The 22,050-nt window shown below is 42.1% G+C and overlaps 2 protein-coding genes across 6 annotated transcripts in view; both read left to right on the plus strand.

The window, feature by feature from the left end:
• Acsl4 (acyl-CoA synthetase long chain family member 4) overlaps positions 1-4,472 on the plus strand; it is a 93,488-nt gene extending 89,016 nt beyond the window's left edge. For all 5 annotated transcript variants that reach the window (XM_074063338.1, XM_074063340.1, XM_074063339.1 and 2 more), the window contains one exon: positions 1,594-4,472. In XM_074063338.1, coding sequence (XP_073919439.1) covers positions 1,594-1,751 — 158 coding nt within the window. In that variant the 3' untranslated portion in view covers positions 1,752-4,472. The remainder of the gene's footprint in view (positions 1-1,593) is intronic.
• Positions 4,473-18,606: 14,134 nt separating this feature from the next.
• On the plus strand, positions 18,607-20,052 carry Kcne5 (potassium voltage-gated channel subfamily E regulatory subunit 5). The gene has a single exon (XM_020158908.2). The coding sequence runs from the start codon at positions 18,769-18,771 to the stop codon at positions 19,210-19,212; it is 444 nt and encodes a 147-aa protein (XP_020014497.1). The 5' UTR covers positions 18,607-18,768; the 3' UTR covers positions 19,213-20,052.
• Positions 20,053-22,050: the final 1,998 nt, after the last annotated feature.

Genomic DNA, 22,050 nt, shown 5'->3' on the forward strand with positions numbered 1-22,050 from the left:
AGATAATATGCTTGCCTTCCTAAGATTTTCTCAAGTGTTTCTGGAATACGATCTATGTAAGTAGGGAAAGTAAAAGAAAAATAAAAGATTTTGGAGCCAAATCTATACTTGAGAACTTACATGTTTCCTGAGATCCAGACGTGATCTGGGGAGCAGATGTTTCCGGCACCCCTGTATAACTGAGCTGTAATCTGTTAAGAGAGTAGATATGATCAGTACAAGCAAGTTTTATGTTCCTTTGTTAATTATTCAGGAATTATTTTTAGTAAGTTAGTTCTAAGTAATATTTGAAAGATTATTTTCATATTCAGCTTTATATTGATTACTAATTTTAATGAAAAAATTACTAGTTCAACTAAGGTTTCATAAAACTTAAACTACTACAGTAACAAGAATTCTCCTTAATTTGAATTCTTTATGCTTGCCACTGAAACCAAATTGTTTATGAAGTCAACTAGGCTATTCAGAAGTAGGTTTTTAGACATACAGATGTTTGCTTCTGCACAATTATTATTTTAAATCTCATGTGCAAATTAACTTTACTGCTAATGGACCTTTAGAATTTAAGGATGACCTTGTATTAAAAATAAATTACTTGGTGGAATATAACTTAAAATTAAGTTATAAGAATTGAGCTAAAGGGCTAGTGGAGTGGCTCAGCAGTAAGAGCTCCAGCCTAGCAAGTGTGAGGCCCTGAATTCAAACCCCAGTACTGCCAAAAAAAATCTCTTAAGAATTAAGCTAAGGTGATTGGATACTGTATTGATTACCTCTCTGTCTTTGTTTCCTTATACTTCCCCCAACATGTAGTGGGTTGTCTAGTTCAAGTACAATATGTGCTGCATCTCTTCTTAGACCATTTAAAGAGGATTGAAATTCACAATCCCCTTTTTGGTTCATATTTGAATATATGCTACAGCTTATGAAGAATATTTGTCTAGAGACTTAATTTTCTGTAGAAGGAATTAATAAGCTTGTATGTATTCATTGAGGGCTTTCATTGTAGCCTTGTTGATGGCAGTGAAATAAACAAATGACCATACTTCCATGGAGCTTACATTCTAATGCGTGAGACATATATATATATATATATATATATATATATATATATATATATATAGGGGATAAGTGCTTTGAACAAAACCTAGTGTAAGAGGATATAGAGCAACAAATGGATTTATCTTGTTGCGAGTGCTCAGGGAAGTCCTCTCTGGGGAGGTGGCATTTGAGCAGACACCTGGATAAAATAAGGGAGCCATGCAACTATATTTGGTGAAGAGAATCCCAGGCAGAGGGAATCTTCCGGGGCTTTATAAAGCCTCTGAATAGGATGGTGTGGTGTGTGTGTACTTTGAATAGAAACTACATAGACTTAAAACTGTCCAACTGAAACAACTTATATATACTTTGAGAAATATAAAATCAAATTATAAGGTAGTGGTATCTTTAATAATTGTCAGACATACCATTAAATAAGTTTACCTCATCACCTGCATCATCTAGGTAAATTTGGCAAAACTCATGTTTTATTGATTACTCTTCTCTCCCCTCTCTTTCCCCCTCTTTCTCCCATCACTTCCGTTCTCATTTCAGTGAAACTAGAGCGATTTGAAATTCCAATTAAGGTTCGCTTAAGCCCAGAGCCATGGACCCCTGAAACTGGTTTGGTAACTGATGCTTTCAAACTGAAAAGGAAGGAACTGAGGAACCATTACCTCAAGGATATTGAGCGAATGTATGGGGGCAAATAAAATGTCACTCTCTTATTTCCGGTGATGTAGGAAGTGATCTGGTGGTTTTTCAATTCTAGAGTTTAAGCCTTTGTTGAACTGTCTGTTAGAATGTAAGGTATATCATTCTAAAGACATGGTAATTAAAAAAAAAAAACAAAACTGATTAAAATAGTTGTCAAGTCTACTTTAACTTAGTTTTTGTATAGTTCTAGTGAAGCTGATATCAAAGTTTTTTCCCTTTAGATGTGTTCTTAATTTTAGAGCAGAAATTCTGTTTTTAAAAAATTAGCCTAAGATACAATTGTTTTCATAAAGAAGAATATTTAATGTTGAACAAAATAAAATGGAGTTGGAGTAGAATGTAGTTTGAGGAAATTTGCAGCTTCCAGTGTCTATTGTCTTCCTAGTTCAGAAGTTTAAATAGTGAGCATGACGAAAATATGTAGTAACACTACTCAAAGCAAAGTGCTGTGAGGCTTTAAAATTCTCTTCCAACCTTTTATCCTGAAGGGAAAAATCAGTTATAATCTAATTTACAAAGTCAAATAATACCTCAGGAGGTATTATTTTAAGACCATAATTCTTGCATAGGTTACACATAGAATCACTATAATATTGTGAATAATTACAGTTCCTAAACTAAGAATAAGACAACATATACATACCAAAAATATCTAGTAATATGATTGGAAAGGAAATTTAACTACTCCTTTGACACATTGAGATCTAAAATCAGTAGCTGTAATTATTTGGATTACTTAAGAAGAAAGTACATTTTTTAAATGGTGAAAAATGCCTTTCTGTGTTTGTTCAAAGTGAAAGACTGAGACCAAGAGGAAAATGATAGAAAGTCAGTCAAAATTAAACAGGAAGCATTTTCTGTATTAGAAAAGCTGAAGAAATCATAAGTGTTTGGAATGGTGGCCCTTGCACAGCCCTGAACCTGGGAAAGAGATTTAGTCTCTGAATTTATTGTTGATAACAAGCATTGATTTTTAAATGTACTCATATTAAATTACATTTGTAATTTATGGTCTGTTTGCTGTTGCTGATTTGATTCTTGATCAGTAGTTTGCATTCCAGAAAGCCTTTCATTTTGCTTTAATTTTAGCAAAGCGGGTTATGACAAGTAACTTCTCCAAAATCTTGTTCAGACCTACTACGGGTGGCTTATTATCTTGGATGAGTTTTGGGAAATTAAAGAGAAGAAAACACTGTTACCACTTTCTTCCTGTTTGTGAAGAATTTAGAAACTGGAAATACTAGATTTGGGAGAAGGGCAGAGTTACTGGGTAAGGGACTGATATGTGCTCAGTAACTTGGAGTGTGGGTTTCTTTTTAAATCTTTAATTAAAGGCTGGGATTATATGTCCCTGATAGATATTCACACTTGAACCATAGTTACTGTAAAAAGCAAAAGTTCTTAATACTGTTATTCTTTGCACTTTTTCTTAATCATTATATATATATATATACATTTTATATGTGTGTGTGTGTGTGTGTTGCTTACATTGCATTGTACGGGTGTGGGCCACCACTACAAGATAAATTCCTTTCGCTCTCAAATATTTATAAAGAGAATATTTAAATGTTATGTATATGGTGGTAATGAGGAAAAATCATCTGGTAATATAAGCAAGAATGAAGGTTTTTGTAAAGATTTCTGTGCAGTGTTCTGCAAAGTAAAATTCTAGACAAATTTTCCTTGAAGTTATGTCTGAGTATTCTCATTCTTCCCAACTTGCCTTTGAAGAGTGAAAAACCATTATCAAGTAGACTACTATTCAGCTTCTATTATTCCTGGCTGCTGTTTATCCTTTAAGGGTGATTTTCTTAGACTTTTCCAATATGTGGTCCTCCATTTGGAATGGTGATTTTAACATATGAGTGCATGCATACCATTTTATCTCAGATGTTTGCAACCCCACCCCCATCTCCCAAAAGCTGGAACACTGCCAACTGATCTGTTGAAGAGGTCCTTTCAAAATGTATCATTAATGCTGACGGTTGGGTGCTGCTAATTCTTTGCAAAAATCCAAATATTGTTAAGGGACCAGGGAGATGCCACTACCCCCTGATTTTTCATCCAAAAAATACATGTTTATGAAAACAGATATCTTTCCATATTCATAGTGACTTTTTAAGTATTTGAGCCTAAAGATTTCGATCTCACACTTTTATACCTGTTTAAATCGTTCACAGTTATTATTACATGTCAGCCATCAAATAAAGTTGTATTTGATAAATTTACTACAAGTATGTACATTTCTAAGTCAAACACTTGTGACTTTTGCTTTAATCATATGAAAGTATCTTGCCTCCTTGATATTTGTATTCATTTGTTTCCTAGAGTGGATGTATAATTAATTGTGTGACTTTTTAGAACTGAAATACAGGTGAATGATTCAAAAAGTCAGAAACAAAGGGGAGTTGTGCGTGTTTGATCTCAGAGACTGGTTAGTAATCCTTGCCTATGCTTTCCTGATAGCATATGACAAATGTTTCTAAAGTAAGAAGATAAGAATGGGTTAAAGATTGTGTGGCGTTTGGGATTTGGAAAGAAATATTTTAATTTTTTGAATGTAATAAAAAATTATGTATTCATATTTGTACTTTCTGTTAAAATGCACGATTGCAGGAATGTTATTTAGATTTTGTCTTTACTCTTGATGAAAAGCTTTGTCCTTGTTTTTAAGTTTGCACTCAAATCATATGAAATAAATTCACCCATGTTATCAATCCAATTTGTACTTACTATGCGTCGAGATAAAACCTGTAAATTTGAAGATTAACCAAACCTTTCTAAAGCCCCCATTTCTAAGTTTGTGGAATTATATCAAGATGTTAACCTAGATTTGGATTATTTGCATCCAAAGCAATTACTTTAATGCATCAATAGAGTACAGTCCCTTTGCAACAGTGAAATTGTGTGACAAACCGTAGTCATATTGTATAGATTAATGGTAGATTCTAATAAATGGTAACAGTTACATTTAGGCTAATTTATATTTAGGGAAATGATGAATTATATGGGAGTATGTATAAGGCAGCGTTGAGAGCTCTGGAACCAGACTGCTTTTATTTCTTGCTTTTGCCACTCACTAGTTTTGAGAATTTTGAGCAAGTTAATTAATATCCTGAACAGTATTTCTCCATTTGGGAAGTGGATTTGATTTATAATAGGATCTACCTCATAGGCTTGTTGTGAGGGTTAAAATTAAGTACCCATGTAAAGTGTTTAGAACAATAGCTTACATTAGCTATTGTGGTAATTGGTATTCTGTGTGGACAATATTCATCAATCAGGTTGGTTTTGGTACTGACTAGCACACTCAGGGCATTGAAAAATTTTCTGTCCCTGAAGATTTTGTGGAAAGAGTTTTAGATTTAGTGTTAGGAGACTTGGCTCATTCTGTCACTAGCTATAAAACAGTGGTCAGATTTCATAATGATATTTCACCCTTAGTTTCTTCTTTCTGTTTGAAAAACAAAGAAAGCATAGACTCCAAGAAAGATGCCTTTGCCAAGAAAGAAAGATAAATGACAAAAGAGCCTCCCTAAGGTTTACCATGTCTGGATTTCTTATTGCATTATTGCTGTCCCAGGCTGGCTTTATTTTATTAAAATGATGTCTAGATTCCAAGTTTTCCACCGGGATGTGAGGCTGTGGATGGTGTCATCACACAAAGTGAGAATTCTAGGAATAAAGACCCCTCACGGTTTGTTTGATTGGTCTTTTGAGACAAGGTTCTCACAGGTTGGCCTCAAGCCTTATGATCCTCCTACCTCAACCTCCCACGTTCTTGGATTTCAGTTGTGTGCCACCATGCCTGGCTCATGTTTTATTTTTAATAGGGTTGTACACACAGATTTTAAAGTGGTGTTTTCAAATATCTTATTGTGATCCAGAATGCTGTGCACATATACTTGCGTGTATGTAAAATAATATTTTACAAAGATGAATTTGTGAAAAAACAGTACGGATGAGATGTACACTGGTTTTCTATTTGTTTTTAATCCACTGAATTGATTTGATGATGCTGTAAAATGATGCCATCCAGTAGAACTTTCCATGATGTTTACAGTGTTCTCTATCCTTGCTATTCATTGCAGAAGCCACCAACATGTGGCTATTGAGCATTTGAAATGTGGTTAGTGTGACTGAGTAGCTGAATTTGTGATTTTATTTCCATTTTGGACAGCACAGCTCTAAAGAAAGTACAAAGCACAATTTGAAAAGCACAGGTTTAAAGTGTGCTATTCTGCAAAGTCTATGAAAGACAGCTGTCACCTGCCCTCTTTCCCCCCCCCCTTTTTTTTTGGTCTCAGAGGCAACCACTTTCAACTCAAACTTGACTGTTTTGGTATGTACTATCTTGTGTCTAACTAACGTGCTTTACTACTTAATGCTTCTTGATTTTGTCACTATTGACCTCTCTCTACACACAGACATACTTCTCATCCTCCCAATATAGATGTGTAGTTAAGTCAGCTAGTTTTTATGACTATGCTCTTCAGAACTGAAATGTATAGTAGGAAAACCATGATTAATTTTCCTTTCTTACACTTTAAACTCCCCAGAGCTAGTAATTATCTTTCTTCCACTTGCTTGTATTCTGTGTACTTATCACTAATTCAACCCCAGATTCTCCACCAATCATCTAAATCTTATCTCAGCACTTCTGGGACTGAGGGTGTGACAGGGTGGTAGACCACCTGGCTCAACATATAGAAGGCTAGATTGATGCCCAGCACTACAAAAAAAAAAAAAAAAGAAAGGAAAAAGACTTCCAGATAATAAGAATTCTAATAATCTCATCTGGAATAAACTTTTCTAGAACCTTCTGATCTACTCTATTGTAGATCATTCACCTTCGTTTCCCTTGTGTATGTTCATTATCTCGGGATGTACCTTCATCATCATCCTGAGATTTTCTTTTTCTTTTTTTTAGTACTGAGGTTTAGTACTGAGGGCCTGGCACTTGTTAGGCAGGTGCTCTACCACTCTACCACTTAAGCCATGTCCCTAGTCCTGTTAACTTTAGTTAATTTTTAGATAGGATCTTAATGTTTTTTCCTGGTCCATCCTGGACCACAATCTACCTATATGCCTCCCACATAGCTGGGATGACAGGCATGTATCACCACTCCCAGCTTATTTCGTTCAGGTGGGGTCTCACCAACTTTTTCCTAGTCTGGCCTCAAACCATGATCATCCTGAACTCTGCCTCCTGAGTAGGTAGGATTACAGGCGTGAGAGACCATACCCAGCCTATGATTTTCTTTATTATATCTTAGATTGCCTGTTCTCTGTGTACCATGTCTTTCTCTTATTTGGATTATTACTTCTTTTTGATGGAACATATCCTACAATGGAAATATCTTGAGACCTTGATTGATAATTTGTAAAATTTAAAAATTTCCCCTCCATGTTAAGAGTATTGTTTCATTGTCATTAAGCTTCCTACCTTCTCTGTCCAACCAAACTTTCCATTCTGTTTCACTTCTTTGTTCTCCAGTATGTCAAGCTCATTCCTCCCAGTGGTTCTTCACCTTGGCCACTTAGGAATTATATGTGAAGATTAACAACAAAACAACAGTGACATCTTTTTTCTCTCTCATTGGCCAATGGTGGCCTTCCTGCTAGAACTTTAAATTCCTTCATTAGCACCCCTCTTTAGGATTAAGCCACAAAAATGTTTCACAAAAGAGGGGTTGGTCTTCACAAGTTACCAGAGACAGAGTCTCCTGGTTAATCGTCAGCTTCCCTAATTGTCCTCTGCTTGTATAAGATTGGTTTTTCTTTCACTTTGACGGATTAGCTAGCTATTTCTTTTTATACTAAAGAGAATGAGAGATTCTGACATAATGAGATATAGAACCAGAGCATTTCTTAGAAGATAGTCCTAAGTGTATCATGAATCAGAAATGAGCTGTAGCAGAGACTAGGATGTGGGATTGCCATACACCAACTTGTCCCAGTTCATATTTTTGCTTTGGGATTGTAAGAAATCCATCAAATAAAAAAAGTACCAGGAGACTCCTAGAGTCAAAAGAAGAGACAGACAGGGCTGCTAGTGGAGTAGCTCAAGTGGTAAAAGAGCCTGCCTAGCAAGCATGAGTTCAAACTCCAGTGCCCAACAAAATAAAAAAAAGAGAGAGAGAGCACATTGAAATCTACCCTCCCATGTGTCTTTCCAGAGTGACTTTTGCAGCAGAAATTTGAAAATGGTTCTTTTGGAGTCAGGTATTTAATCTTGTGCCCAGCTGTTAGCTGCCCTGGAGCTGTGAGGTGCTCATAATCATTACACATTTGCAACAGACACACCATTTTTGTAGATGCCTTTCTCATCTTAGTTGTGTCTTCAGTATTCTTCAGGATAGAGCACTTCAGCTCCCAAAGTCACTCTGGGATGGTGCAGAGCAAGCATCAACATAGGAAAATGGCAGTGTGGCTCCCCAGCAGTGAGTAAGGGACAAGGACAGTGAAATCAGGAAACGTTCCTGCCCAGTGACTGAAGCAGGAAGTATGCAATGGAACAAGTCTGCCGAATATCCCCAACATTCCTCTAGGTGGCATCATTTCCCATCCAGAGCTGCATTTGCTTACTAGGATTCAGGAGGGTGACAGAATTCACCTCTGTCAGGGAGTCCAAGTGAAGGAAAGGATATGGAGTCTTCTATTCCATTTTAGCAGGAGTCTTTGCTTTCTACGCAAGAGGCCTCCTGGGTCCTCTTTGCTTGTGAATGCTCCGTTTTTTGATCTCTCAACCCCCATCTCCTGGAGTTGTGGGTGATCTTGTTTGACCTTTGGTTTTGCTCAGAGAAGAAAAACTCCCAAACCAGTCTGGAGCTGCAGGTATTCAGCATCCTGTCTCGAGGAATAAGGCTTTACAAATACATTAGCTTGAGCTATTGGCTTCATTACTTAACACTTGGGGACTTTCTTAAAAGTTGGTTGTTGGTAGTGGATTTTTTTTTGGAGAGGGGACAGGGTTTTCCTATGCAACCCAGGCTGGCATAAAACTGTCAGTCCTCCTGTCTTGCCTTAGGCTTCCTGAGTGCTGGGATTATAGTGTGTGCCAAAATGTCCTGAAACCTCTTAAAAGGTCTTTGTTTTGTTTTGCTTTGTGGTGCTGGGATTTGAACTCAGGACCTTCTTGCATTTACTAGGCAAGCTTTCTAGCACTTGAACTACATACCCCAGAGCCCTTTTTGCTTTTTTGTTATTTTTCAGATAGGGTCTCACTTTTTGCCTGCAGCCAGCCTTGGATTGGGATCATCCTACCTTTATCTGCCACTTAGCTGGGATTACAAGTATGAACCACCATGCCCAGCTTGTCAAGATGTGGTCATGTTAACTTTTTGCCTGAGCCGTCCTTCAACTGTGATCCTTCTGATCTCTGCCCTCTGAGTAGCTGGGATTATAGGTGTGAGCCACTGTGACTGACCCATCTCTTAAAAATTTTTAAGACATGCCGGGCACTGGCGTTTTCTTAGACAGCAGAATCATTTCTGTTTTAAGGCCCTGTTAAGTTCCAGTACTATTAGATTTCTTTTGTCTTAAAACATGACACTTGGGCTGGCAGAGTGGTTCAAGTAGTAAGAGCACCTACCTAACAAGCATGAGGCCCTGAGTTCAAAGCCCAGTCCCACAAAAACCAAACAAACAACAAAAATTCAAACAAGACACTTAATAATTGCTTCTAGGACAAGTGTGGTGGCCAGGCCTATACAGTAGGTGGAGACTAGGAGAATTGCAGTTTGAGGCCCACTCAGACAAAATGTTTGCAAGACCCCATCTCAACCATTGCTGGGTGTGGTGGTGGTGTGCCTGTCCTCCCAGCTATGTGGGGAAGCACAAATAGGAGGATCCAAGTCCAGGCTGACCCTGGCATAAAGCAAAACCCTATCTCAAAATTAATCAAAAAGTACTGGCAGAGTGGCTCAAGTGGCAACACATCTGCCTAGCAAGCACAAAGCCCTGAGTTCAAACCCCAGTACAATCCAAAAAAATGCTTCTGGGCTCTTACTTAGTCCTGCCAGATGTTATCAGGGGATGTGCCTGAGCACATGATAAAAGATTATGGGGATGAGTTAGAAGCTAACATTAAGCTGAAGACTGCATGTTGAGCAGAAAGCTGGAAAAGGCACAGACCCTCTTACACTTCAGCTCTCCGGGAAAGCTTCCTTGGAAGCCTTCAGTCTGAACCTAATGCTGAAGAGGCAAGAGTGGTTCTCACCAAATTCTGGCTAGTAACAAGGCGTGTGCAATTGTCCCCAACAGGATCACCTCGGAGCCCCAGCAGCCTTCAAGGACTAAGGGGGGTGACAAGGGGACTCTCATAGGCCACAGCTCAAATTTCCAAGAGATTCATCTGTGCCTGACATATCGAATGCCCTCTGTCCCCAGGGTGCTGGCCCCTGGGGTCCTTGGCCAGTGGCCTTCTGACCCATTTATCCCAAGGGACCCATCTTTGTTATCTATGTGTGCTAAGCATGAGAACTGGTTGGCAATTCATGTTCTAGGTGCACCCCTCTTCTTGGAGAGTGTTGGTGACACGTTTTTTCCTGTCCGCAGTCCCAGGTAGGCTGTCATCAGCTCTGGGAAGGGAGACACTGTCAGTCTCATTCACTGTTTATCTCCAGTGTGTGGCACACAACGAATGAGGAAGTGTAGGCCTTGAAGGATGGTACAACTTGGATAACTTGGCAGCGTTAAGGTTTGCAGGGGAAGTGAATAATATGGATACACTTAGACCTGGTGTGCACCATGCTTTGAGCAGTGGGAAATGATCAGGAGCCACCGTACCTCTTAACAGAATGCCGTGTGATTAATGAGCCACTGAAGCATTACTGTTCAAGAACATAATTAAAATTCAAACAAACAGATGGTAGTTGACACCACTGGTCTTGATGCTCCTTTTAGCATCAAATTTCTAGTCAGCTTTCAAGTCCATTTTCCCATCTACCCACCATGGGAACAACTTCTCACATGGTCTGGGGCCTGAGTCCAACAATTCCTAAATGTTCCCGTATCATTTTCCAACTCAGAAACCCTCATGGAAACCCCTGGCACCCCAGAGGCAAAGGATGCATGCCTTCCCTGCTGATGCAGGAGTACAAGGAGGTGAACCCTGCACCTTTTCCAACTAATGTTGCGGGCATTGCTTTCCACATGGAGAAAGGTCTGAGTGAGGATTCCCTGCTCAAAGCTCATCTCAGGTGTCCCATCCTCAGGGATGCATGCCCTCTGCTCTCCGAGGCTGAGTCAAATGCCTCTCCTCTGGTTCCACAGCATGATATGCTTATTGTTAATAATGAAATAACAACCACCACCACCATTATTGAGCATTTAATCATTTCCAAGTACTTCACAAGCATTACCTTTTCAGTCCTTGCCACAACATCCTTTTGAGAGGCACTGTTTATATCCATTTTCAGATAAGGAAAGTGAAGCACAGATAAGTTGAATGACTTTGCTCAAGGTGATACCACTGGTACGAGGTCAAAGCAGAACCCAAATATAGATTTGGGTGAAGGGTGAAGCTGCTATTAAAGCACTATGCTCTGCTATGGGCCTCTAGCAGCATTTTCATCACGCCTTATTGTAATGCTCTGCCTGGCATCTGTCTTTCCCTTGCATCCCTCAAGAATGTGAGCTCCACCACAGCAGGAGCCAAGTCGCCTCTGGATCGCCAGCATCTAACACAGAACCTAGTATAGAAACAGCTAATAAACCTTACTGATGAAAAACAGGCGTCCACCAGATGGCGCTGTGGAAGTCCACGAGAAAAGTGCTCCCCCTCCCCAGTTTTCTCCTTTCCCACAAAATACCCCAAGAAGCCACATTGTTTTCTTTCCTTGTCCAGAGAAGACTGAGTGGGTGGGAGAAACATTTTCAGGATCATGTTCAGGCAGGAGTTGACACAAGTTTGACAATTTCATTTATGATCTTATTTCTTAAGCCCCAAAGGGGAGGTTGACCTTATTTCATTCTTAGATTCATGCACTTCTTTTAAAGATCTCCAAGTGCTTTTAGATCCTTGGCACCACTAGCAGGATAGAATTCAAAATCAGAATTGCCCAGAGCATCGAAGGAGGCCATGCAGCAAAATGGGAAGTTTTCCTGACTAAGAAGATTCTGATGCCTCTGCCATTAACTATTGGGAGACTTCCAGCAAGTCTCTTCTCCTTTGTGGACCTCAGTATTCTCAGCTGGAAAATAGGAGGGTAAGCTGAGACTTCTAATTTGAAAGTCTGCTATACAAAGGACATTAGACTTCAGCGTTATAACGCTGTGCTAATAAAGATCTGGTTCAAATCTCAGCTTAGCCACCTATGTGACTTTGGGCAAGTTACTTAACCTCCCTGGGCCTCAGTTTCCTTGTCTATATATTGGGAATGGTACTGTACCTACCTCTGATGGTTGTCATTAAGGACTGAGATAATGCATCAAACATGCTTAACACAGTGCTGGCACACATAAACTTTCAGTAAAAGCATTATGGCATAGAGCTGGCTCTCCCATTTTAGCAACTTTTCAGAGTTCGGATGTACGTGTAGTAGTCATCAAAACTGGGTGTAGCTAAGAAGTAAGACACACAGGCTTTGCCCTTTTATAGGTATAAGGGAAAATGCATTTCATGGGTACGAGACAAGGTTAAATATGTGATTGAAGCAGAAGGCTGCAAAAGTAAGTATGTGATCGGAGTCCTTGTACATTATTCGTGGGAGTGTAAAAAGACAATTGCTTGGGAAAACGGGTCAGCAGTTTCTCATAAAACTAAACTACACCCAAAATTTCTACCCCTAGGTATTACCTAAGAAAAGCAAAATCATATTTTCACAAAAGGATTTGTGCAAAGACTATTCATAGCAACTTTATTATAAATGGCCAGAAACTGGAAGCAGTCCAAGTGTGTATCAGTAGAAGAATTAATACACAAACTGTGGGGTTACTCAGCAATAAAGATGATGTTTGCCATGACATGATATGGTCCTCAAGATGTGAGATTCTGAGTTCAATCCCCAGTACTACCAAAAAATATGAAAAATAGAATGCCATGTGATCAGCATACCTATTGCAGCACTATTCAAAGTAGCCAAGATATGGAATTAACATTGTCACCCATTGGTGGATGAATGGATAAAGAAAATGTTGTACAGCCGGATCCCAGTGACTCACACCTATAATCCTAGCTACTTGAGAGGCTGAGATCAGCAGGATAGCAATTTGAGGTCAACTGGGCCAAAAAGTTTACAGGACCCTATCTCAACTAATAGCTGGGTGCAGTGGCACGCAAGCAATGCAGGAAGCTGAGATTGGGAGGATTGTGGTTCCACACCAGCCTGGGCACAAAAGTTTGTGAGACCCCCATCTCAACAGGGAAAAAATTGGGCATGGTGGTATACATTTGTCTGTTATCCCAGCTATGGCAGGAAGCATAAAATAGGATTTTAGTCTAAACTGGCCAAAGCAAAAGGGCTGGAAGTGTGGTTTAAGAGGCAGAACTCCTCCTGCCTTGCAAGTGTGAAGCCCTGAGTTCAAACCCCTGTACTGCCAACAAAAGAAGGATAGATGGAAGGAAGGAAGGAAAGAAAATGTGGTGTATATGCACACTGGGATATTATTCACCCATAAAAAAGGATAAAATCCTTTTATTTCAGCAAAATAAATGGAAATGGAGAGCACCATGTTAAGCAAAATAAGGAAGACGCAGAAAAAGGAGTAGCACATGCTCTCCTTCATGTGAACACTAAAAAAAAAAAAAGGCAACCTGGAAGTAGAAGAGGAATTATTAGGGACTGCGAAGTGTGCTGGGGGAAGGGGAGAGGGAAAGGTAGAAGAAATGTGGATGGATGCACATGTATGCTTTGTGAATGCATGGAGATATCACAGTGAATCTCATTACTTTGTGTTAATAAAAATATTGAGGGAGAATGGTGGAGAGGTGAATCTAATTAAGATACACTGTAAGCACACATGTAAAGGCCAAAATGAACACCCCTCTACATCTAACATGCTAATAAAAATTGTAAAAAAAAAGTTTTACTTAAAAGAATTCATGCAATGCTTTACTTTAGAGGACTTCACAGGTGAGTACCTGAATAAGCACTGGAAACAGGTGAGCATCCCTAGGGAAAGAGGAGGTTCTGATGAACCGGGACTGCCCTGAAGCCCAAGGAGATGAGGCCTTGCTTTGATCCTCTGAGAAGTGGAAAGCTACTTCTTTGCCCCGTGATGTTGTGGCTCGGTTAAGCCATGATCGTTCACTAGTCCATTATGATTGGTCCATGTTCCAGATAACACTGCTGTTACGTATTTTTCACATCGCCCTGCCCAGCTCATAGAGCTGATGTGAGGTTAATTGACATAATGTATGTAATATGCCTGGCACATGCTAAGAACTCAATGAGTGGGGCCAGAGAACATACTGATGCTACAGTATATGGCTTGGGCATGGGGCAATCCCAGCACGAGCCCACCAAGATCTCCAAGAAATCTTGAAGACAGGCCCTTGAAGCCCTCAGCCCATTCCTACCCATAGATATCATGACGTTTATCATGAGCCTATTACCGACCCAATAGTATGACGTTCCCATGGGACAACTGAGAAGCCCCAGCTGGATCTAGGAACTGTCCCATTTATTCTCATCCATCTTTTGACAACAGACCTGCTGGGTGGCTTGTAGCAGGCCAGATAGCAGTACTAGGAGCTGGTAGGGTGAGATGCTAGTAGCAGACAGTGAGCTCACATCACCTAGGAACTTCCTTTTTTCAGATGACCCTTTGGACCCTAGTGCTTTGAGTTCGGGTCTAGAGTCACAATTTCCTCCAAACCAGAATTCTGGCTGGCCTCCCTCCCCACAGCTCACTCGTCTCCATGTCCTGGCCCTCTCTACTAGTTCCCAGTTCACAAAGAAGTGGCTGAGAGAGTTAGAAAATCACTGACTGTTCGATGTACGTGTCTTACTCACCGATGTGTCTCTTGGACCCAGCATGGGGCCTTGCACAAAGTAATCTGTAATAACTAATTGCTGAATGAGTGAATGATTCATTCTCCATCTGCAGTCAATACTTCATGAGTCTGCCTCTCCTCCCCTCTTTCAGAGCCATTGTGGCTTTGCCAGCCTCTTGGACACCAACAGTGCTTACCATCTGTGCCTGTCCTGTGGCAACTAGCCAAACTCAACTCGTTCAATTCAACCAACTTCCATGGAGCTGCACTGTTGGCAGGAAGCACTCACAGTCTCAAGGAATGTCGAAAGCATTTCCTAGTCCATGGCGCCTCAATTGTACTTTTAAGAAAACGCTGGCATGGATTGGAACCTTTTCTAAGAGTTTTTGAAAGTCTAAATATATGATTATAAATTACTTCCCTTTGTCAACACACTTGATTACCATTCAGGAAATAAGTAAATCCTAGAGGATGGGTAAACAGATGAGTATTTGACAGGTATGGGGCAGGTGTGGAAAGGGTGGAGGGATGGGGAGGAATAAATAAGAAGCAGTCCCTGTCCAAAGGATTCTCTGTTTCATTAAGTGTGGTAGGGAAAGGGTTTGGCATTTCAGCCATCCAGGGTTGGCTCGGGACTGGGATTTGAAGGGATGCTCAGCAGCCCCTGGTGTAAAAAGAAAGCCAGAATCCCCACACACACCTGTTGGTTTTTGTTTTTTCCTGAGGGTTGGGACTATTTAAGTTTTATGACTATTCTCCATTTCTGTTTCCACCCTGTGATGCACATATACTGCTCCCCATGCCTGTGTAAGTTGGTAATTTGCTTTCTCTTTGGTCACGATTTCTTTTAATGGAATTAGAATTAGCCTTGGATGTGCTCGTCAAAACATTATTTTTAATTGTGAGAAATCTAGAAATAATAAAAATCTTACAATAGGAGCTAATTTAAATAAATGACAATAGGCCCATAGTCTGAAATACTCTGTAGAAAATGAGATAATGTTATAGAAAAATAGCAAGAGACATGGGGAAAATTCAAAACGTACTAAGTGAAAAAGATAGGCTATGAAACAGTGTGTGTGTGTGTGTGTGTGTGTGTGTGTATGTACATGAGCTCATGTATGCAACTATGCATGTAGGGAAATGTGAGCATACTACTGATAATTTTTTTCTTGGTGCTTTTCTGTGTTTTACAAGATTTCTGCACTGAACTCTGCAATCTGAGTTAGGGTGCAACCAGGAGGGGTGCACTGTGAAGTCTGAGAACACAAACAGGAGTATGGAACAAGGCTCCCTTCTATGAATTTTGAGGAAGGCAAAAGGCGCAATATATTGGAGAGGAACGCCAGGAGTATGCTATTTTTTTAACTCAGAGGAGGAGGAGACTGTGTCTATTGGTTATGAGAACTTAAGGCCCACCAGAGAAGACTGGGTTCCATGAAAGCAGCAATGAGAAGCACCTCGGGTTTTCCAAATATAGAGGTGAACTGATTTAAGTGGTGTTGGAGGAGAATTATTCTAGTCAAAGCCTGGTGGATTGGGCTGTAGGCAGGAAGAGCTGCCAAGAGATTCTCAGTCTGCATATTTGATCTGAGGTAATGAGAGCATGGGTTAAGTTATGGCAATAAAACCAGAAAGGAAGAAACGGATGGATCTGAGAGATGCTACCAAGAAAGAGTCAGAGCTGGAGATTCAAATTTGACTAAATATACGCCAGGTAGTAGGTGAAACCATGTAAGGAGACACTTTCCAAGGAAATAGATGTTGAGAGAAAATAGCCTAGCATCAAGTCTTCAGGGATTCCAACAGTTAATCGGAGGAAGAAAGAAGAGGAGCCAGCAAAGAAGACAGAATGATGGGCCAGAGAGATAAGACAAACGTGAGAATACGAATGCAATGCCCGGAGAGCCAAGGCTAGGACAGCTACAGGAAGAAGTGGGTGGTTGATGGTATCAAATTCATCCTCAAGGTCAAAGAGGCAAACAGCAGAAACCCTTGAATTTGGCCTGGAGGTCACTGTGAACTTACAGAGGGCAGTTTGGCAGAAAGTACTGGAGAAGATTCCAGAGGAGGGAGAGGTGGGAAAACGGAGAAAGCTCATTGATATTATCCATGTGACAAGAGTAATATCAGAGCACCGAGAAGAACAAGATCAAACTTTATAATTCTAGTTGCACTTAACCACTCGGAATCTCCATTTCCTCTTCTGAAAATGAGAATGGTCCTACTAGTTCCTAAGGCTGTTGAAAAGTACACTATAAGTTTAAATGATTATTCTTTGTCCTAGTGAAGTAGCTTCTTCTTCTAGCCCTCCTCGAGTGTACTCCCCAAACTTAAGATATTCCTAGACATGTTTTAACAGACAAGAGGATTCAGTTTAGCAGTCATATCCTTAGGTGGGGATATCCCATACAGTCATATCCCTAGATTGCTTTGAAAAGTCCCTAGCTGTGTCTTCTGGTATTGCACATGTCAAGTCACTTTTCAGTTCTTCCCTGAGCCCCTCTGAAGTGAGAGAGTTGAGCAGTGGAATGTCTTTGAGGTCTATGAGGAGTCTGTGAATCTAGGCTCTGTCTGAGACCCTGGATACTAACTTTTCACCTCAATAGACAGAAGGCTAGAGCCCGAGTGGATGAACAGTGGACTGAAGGATGGCTGGGGCTTAGGCACCAGAAAACCTTCCTTTTAAAAATTCATGGCACTTGCAGTTTGACCCCTGGATTCAATGGTATTGACGAGGCAGCTTGTTTGCAAAGTGTGCATAAGAGTATATACTTTTCTTTTATTCTCTTTGGTGAGTATATGCAACCAGACCTGACCACCAGCAGTACCTCATGTTTTTGTCCCTCACTATCTACAATTGAACCTTTTCCCTATGTGAAGTCCAATCTGTTTTCAGTTTAACGTAGTTGAAACTGATCTTTGTCTTACTGCTTTGTTTTTTCCAAAAAGAAGATACTACCTGAGGAAGAAAAAAATGGCTGCCCAAGTCCTAGAGAGACACATAGCTGCATGTCAACTTAACTGGGAGTGTGGTAAGCATATTTTCGACAACTGGCAATTTTAGATTCTGAGAGATCTAAGGAGTGTAGTCAGAGACATATTAATGTCCCTCCTTCTCTTAAAGGAAGAACTTGGTTTCATTTCTGGGAAGATGGCTTATCCAGAGGAAACAGGGTCCTATCATGCACTGTACACTCACATGCTAAGATGTGTGTGGGACCCTGGAAAAGTGTGCTTAGGAGATGAGAGCAATCATTGGAAACCATTTTGGACAACCTGGGAGTCCTACTCTGCATTGGCTTTCTAAACAAGTACCTAATCACTCACTCACCAAGTTTGGTCTCAGCATCTTCTGAATAAGATGCTCCCCTGGGACCAGGGGTGGGGTGACCATGAGAAAAAGGTATGAGGACTGGAAAGATAGGTCCTCATTTACTGGAGTAACTGCCATAGATGTGAACAAGGCTTCTCTGCTGCCATGTTACTGGAGTGCTGCCCCAAGACGACTGAGGTTTCTTTTGGGTGCACCCCGGGGCAGATCCTATCTTGGGGGTGCAGCTCCTGTATCTGAGCCAAAGCCGGGCCTGCAGGGCACATGGCCAGAACTTGGAAGGAATTCTCTTCCGCAGCCCAGGTTCCAGTCTTGGCCCGGCACGCCGCCTTGCCAGCCTGTGCTGCCTGGGGCCTCGCGCATTCCGAGCCCCCGCCCCCTCCGCCCCTCCTCTAGGCTCACCCCCTCCCTTGTCCCCTTCTCCTCCCCTACCAGCTGTCCCCTTTCTCCAGAGCGGCTAGACAGCCAGAGCCTGGGAAGAGGCGGCCACCGGGCCGGAGGGGGCGTGGTGGGGAAGGGGCGGAGGCGCGGGACTGAGGGGATAAGGAGGCCCGGCGACCGGTGCCCCCAGCCACTGCGCGCCTGCCCCCGAGCTGGGTGCCACCGCGGTCGCCGTCGCCATCGCCGCGCCCTGCCTGCCCTCCTGCCGGGCCTCTCGCTTGCTCGCTTGCTTGCTTCCCCTCGCTCAGGGGGAAAGGTCAGCAGCGTCCTGGAGCCTCCGTGTCACTCCCCAACAGCCATGAACTGCAGCGAGAGCCAACGGCTGCGAACCCTCTTGAGCCGCCTGCTGCTCGAGCTGCACCATCGGGGCAACGCCAGCGGCCTGGGCACCGGCCCCGGCCCGAGCATGGGCATGGGGGTCGTGCCTGATCCTTTCGTGGGCCGCGAGGTGACCAGCGCCAAGGGCGACGACGCCTATCTCTACATCCTGCTCATCATGATCTTCTACGCCTGCCTAGCGGGAGGCCTTATCCTGGCCTACACCCGCTCCCGCAGGCTCGTCAAGGCCAAGGACGAGCCATCCCAGGCCTGTGCCGGCGCCTGCGAGCAGGAATGGGCCGCAGGTAGCAGCCGGGTGAACGACGACGACGCCGAGACTGCCGCCCGGCCCCCGGCTCAGGGCCTCCCTCAGCCTGTCCCTGGGGCGCTGCCTGCTCCAGCCCTGGGCGCCAAGCCGGTCTAGATCCACTGCCCTAGCTCGCTGCGCCCTCTTCTAGCTTATCCCTGGGCGCGGCCCCGCTCTTTCCTCCCCTTCCAGGCTCACCTCAGACAAGGAGGAGAGCTCCAGACCTGGTCTGGAAGGCCCAGGACAGAGGAGCACCACCTTACTCCCTGCTGGCCAGTTTCTCCCTCTTTCCTCCCATGCTTCCATCCCCAGCCTGCACATCCAACTTCGCTAAACTGCCTCTGCTCTCTTGTCTTCAGACAGCCCTGACACCATGCTCCACCACTCTGGGAACTGAATCCAACACGTCCAACACTTGGCATTGAATTGAAGCAATGAGTCTAGCAGACTGGGCCGTCTAACTGGCTGCTGCTCCGGGGACTGTCAGGGACTGCTCACTCTGCAGAGCCAAGAAGACTTACCATCACTGCCAGGCCAGCAGCAGCAGCTCCAGCTTCCTGTTGCCTTAGGGACAGAGACAAAGAAAATGAAGAGACCTCAGACATCTTTTCCCTCCCTCTCCCTTTCAGCAGGAGCTAGCAGGATGCTAGGATCAGTTTATGGGATAGAATGGACTTAAGTAGAGACTGAAAGGCCGGAAGGGCTCAATGGGAGGGAACGATCTATGACCCCAACTGTATGGTTTTCTTGCCTCCCCAGTTGTCAACCCAAAGGTAACTTGTCTGAGTTTTAGTAAATTGGTCATCTGGCATGGGTAGTCGTTACTGGCACATCACCCGATACTTCCCAATGCCTCTCCTATATTGATTCAGTTATTGCTGTGTGTGCTTTGTCCATGGAGGAAAAGTCTCAGATGTCCCTTACTGTGTAACCCTGGGGAATGGCAGAGGCAGGTAATAAAGGTTCTTTAAACACTAATGTTGACTCTTCTCTCAAAGATCCCAACCTTGAGACCCAGTACTATACAGAGAAGAAGAATTTCATTTTGCCTTTTGAAATGAATTTGCATTTGAGAGTTGGGTTGTTATGACAGCTATATTTACAATAGGTCCAATATGATAGGTGTGATTGTGGGTGAAGAATAGGTTTGAGCTGGGCTGGACCCAGTGGTGTTCACCTGTAGTCCCAGATATCCAGGAGGCTGAGACAGAAAGGTAGATTGAGCTCACAAGTTGAAGGCCAATTTGAGCAACATAGTGAAGACCAGCTTATATGGCTAAATGGATTGTTTTTGCCTGTGTTTCAAAAGTTATACCCATTTATTAATTCTTCCTTCTTTTGTTCTTAATTCTGAATCACCTTTAAATATGAAGAGTCTAAATAAGGATTTCCCACTTTCCTTTTGCAGTATTTCAGGATGCTGTTTAAAAACAACTCCTAGAGCTGGGGACCGGTGTCTCACACTTGTAATCCTAGCAACACAGGTGGCAGAGATCAGGAGGATCGAGGTTCAAAGCCAGCTTGGGCAAATAGTTCACAAGACCCTATCTCGAAAAAACCCTTCATCAGAAAAAGGGCTGGTGGAGTGGCTGAAGGTGTAGACCCTGAGTTCAAATCCCAGTACTGCAAAAAAAAAAAGAAAAACAACTCCTAGGCCCATTACTCTTAGTTATTATCAAAGCTAATTTTTATTCTAAAACAGCCACACCACAGTATAAGTCTTAAGTCAGAGGGAAGATGTTTGAGCTAAGTAATGATAGCTAAAGTTAGAGGTATATGGTTATTTTTGTTGTTGATTGTTTGTTTTTGAGACAGGGTCTTGCTAGGTAGCCTAGGTTTGCCTGAAACTCTCTATGTAGCCCAGGCTGGCCTTGAACGCAAGATTTTCTTGACTTGGCCACCCAAGTGCTGGGATGATAGGTCTGAACCACCATACCTGGCCCTGGAGCTGTAAGTTTATTGATTTATTCTCCTTCTCAAGAAATGTGTCAGAAACTTACCTCTTAGGGCTAAAATGCTTATACCTGGTAATGATGATTTGGGCTTCATCAAACCTACACGAAATCAATTGCCTCTTAGCAGTAAGCCAGTGTGTTTCAATATAGCTGATATTGTTCAGTGATAGCAGGACAAAGATATTATGGGTCACTTAAATGCATTCATAGTATGCAAACCTCATTCAAGGTCCTGCCTTTGACCTTCCCATTCAACTGGTGTTATGCTGGGGCTATTAATAAGTTAAATGAACTTTGTTCCCAGGATTTGCTCCTTTCTTGAAGCTATACTGGCATTGCCCCATTGGCTCCTCTCCAGTACTAGTTCCAGCCTTAAGGTCACCCCCTCTCCTTGAAGGTGGGGGCCAGGGATTGGGCATGAGTCCAAGACAATGACGGGGAGAGATATGCTGTGAGAGCCATCTCAGCAATCTGGGGAGGCATGAGATGTAGAGAGAGGGCACCATGTACAGTAATGGTGGAAGGTATGGGGGCAGTCTCTAGCCTTGTGTTTTGAGTACAATGGGGTTCTTCATTTATGTGGCATAAAGTGGGGACACAGAGTTATTTTGATAATGAAGCACAATGACTGCTCTAGGTGTTGAAACTTTGTAAACATACTTGTACCATTTTCCATAGACATTTGAAAGAATATATTGCCAAAAATAAAGCAAGCATTGGTGTGCCAGCTGTGGGAAACCATTCCCATGCCAAAGCATTCCTGCTTTTAAAAACATTTTAACCTTTTTATGATGATTTAGGATACCCATTAAGAATGTGTAACCAGAGAAGCTATGGAAGGGTCCCTCTGAGAAAACTGAACTGGCCTATGGGGGAGTGATTTGAAATTTTTAAAAAACCACTTTTTTCAAATATTTTCCCAGTGGCAACAATGCCCTAGATAATGAATCTTCCCAAAAGTTTGGCCACTTAGGTATCTACCAGCCAGGGGAGTACCAAC

Source organism: Castor canadensis, chromosome X (genome assembly GCF_047511655.1).
Source record: "Castor canadensis chromosome X, mCasCan1.hap1v2, whole genome shotgun sequence".
In the NCBI taxonomy this organism is placed as follows: Eukaryota; Metazoa; Chordata; class Mammalia; order Rodentia; family Castoridae; genus Castor; species Castor canadensis.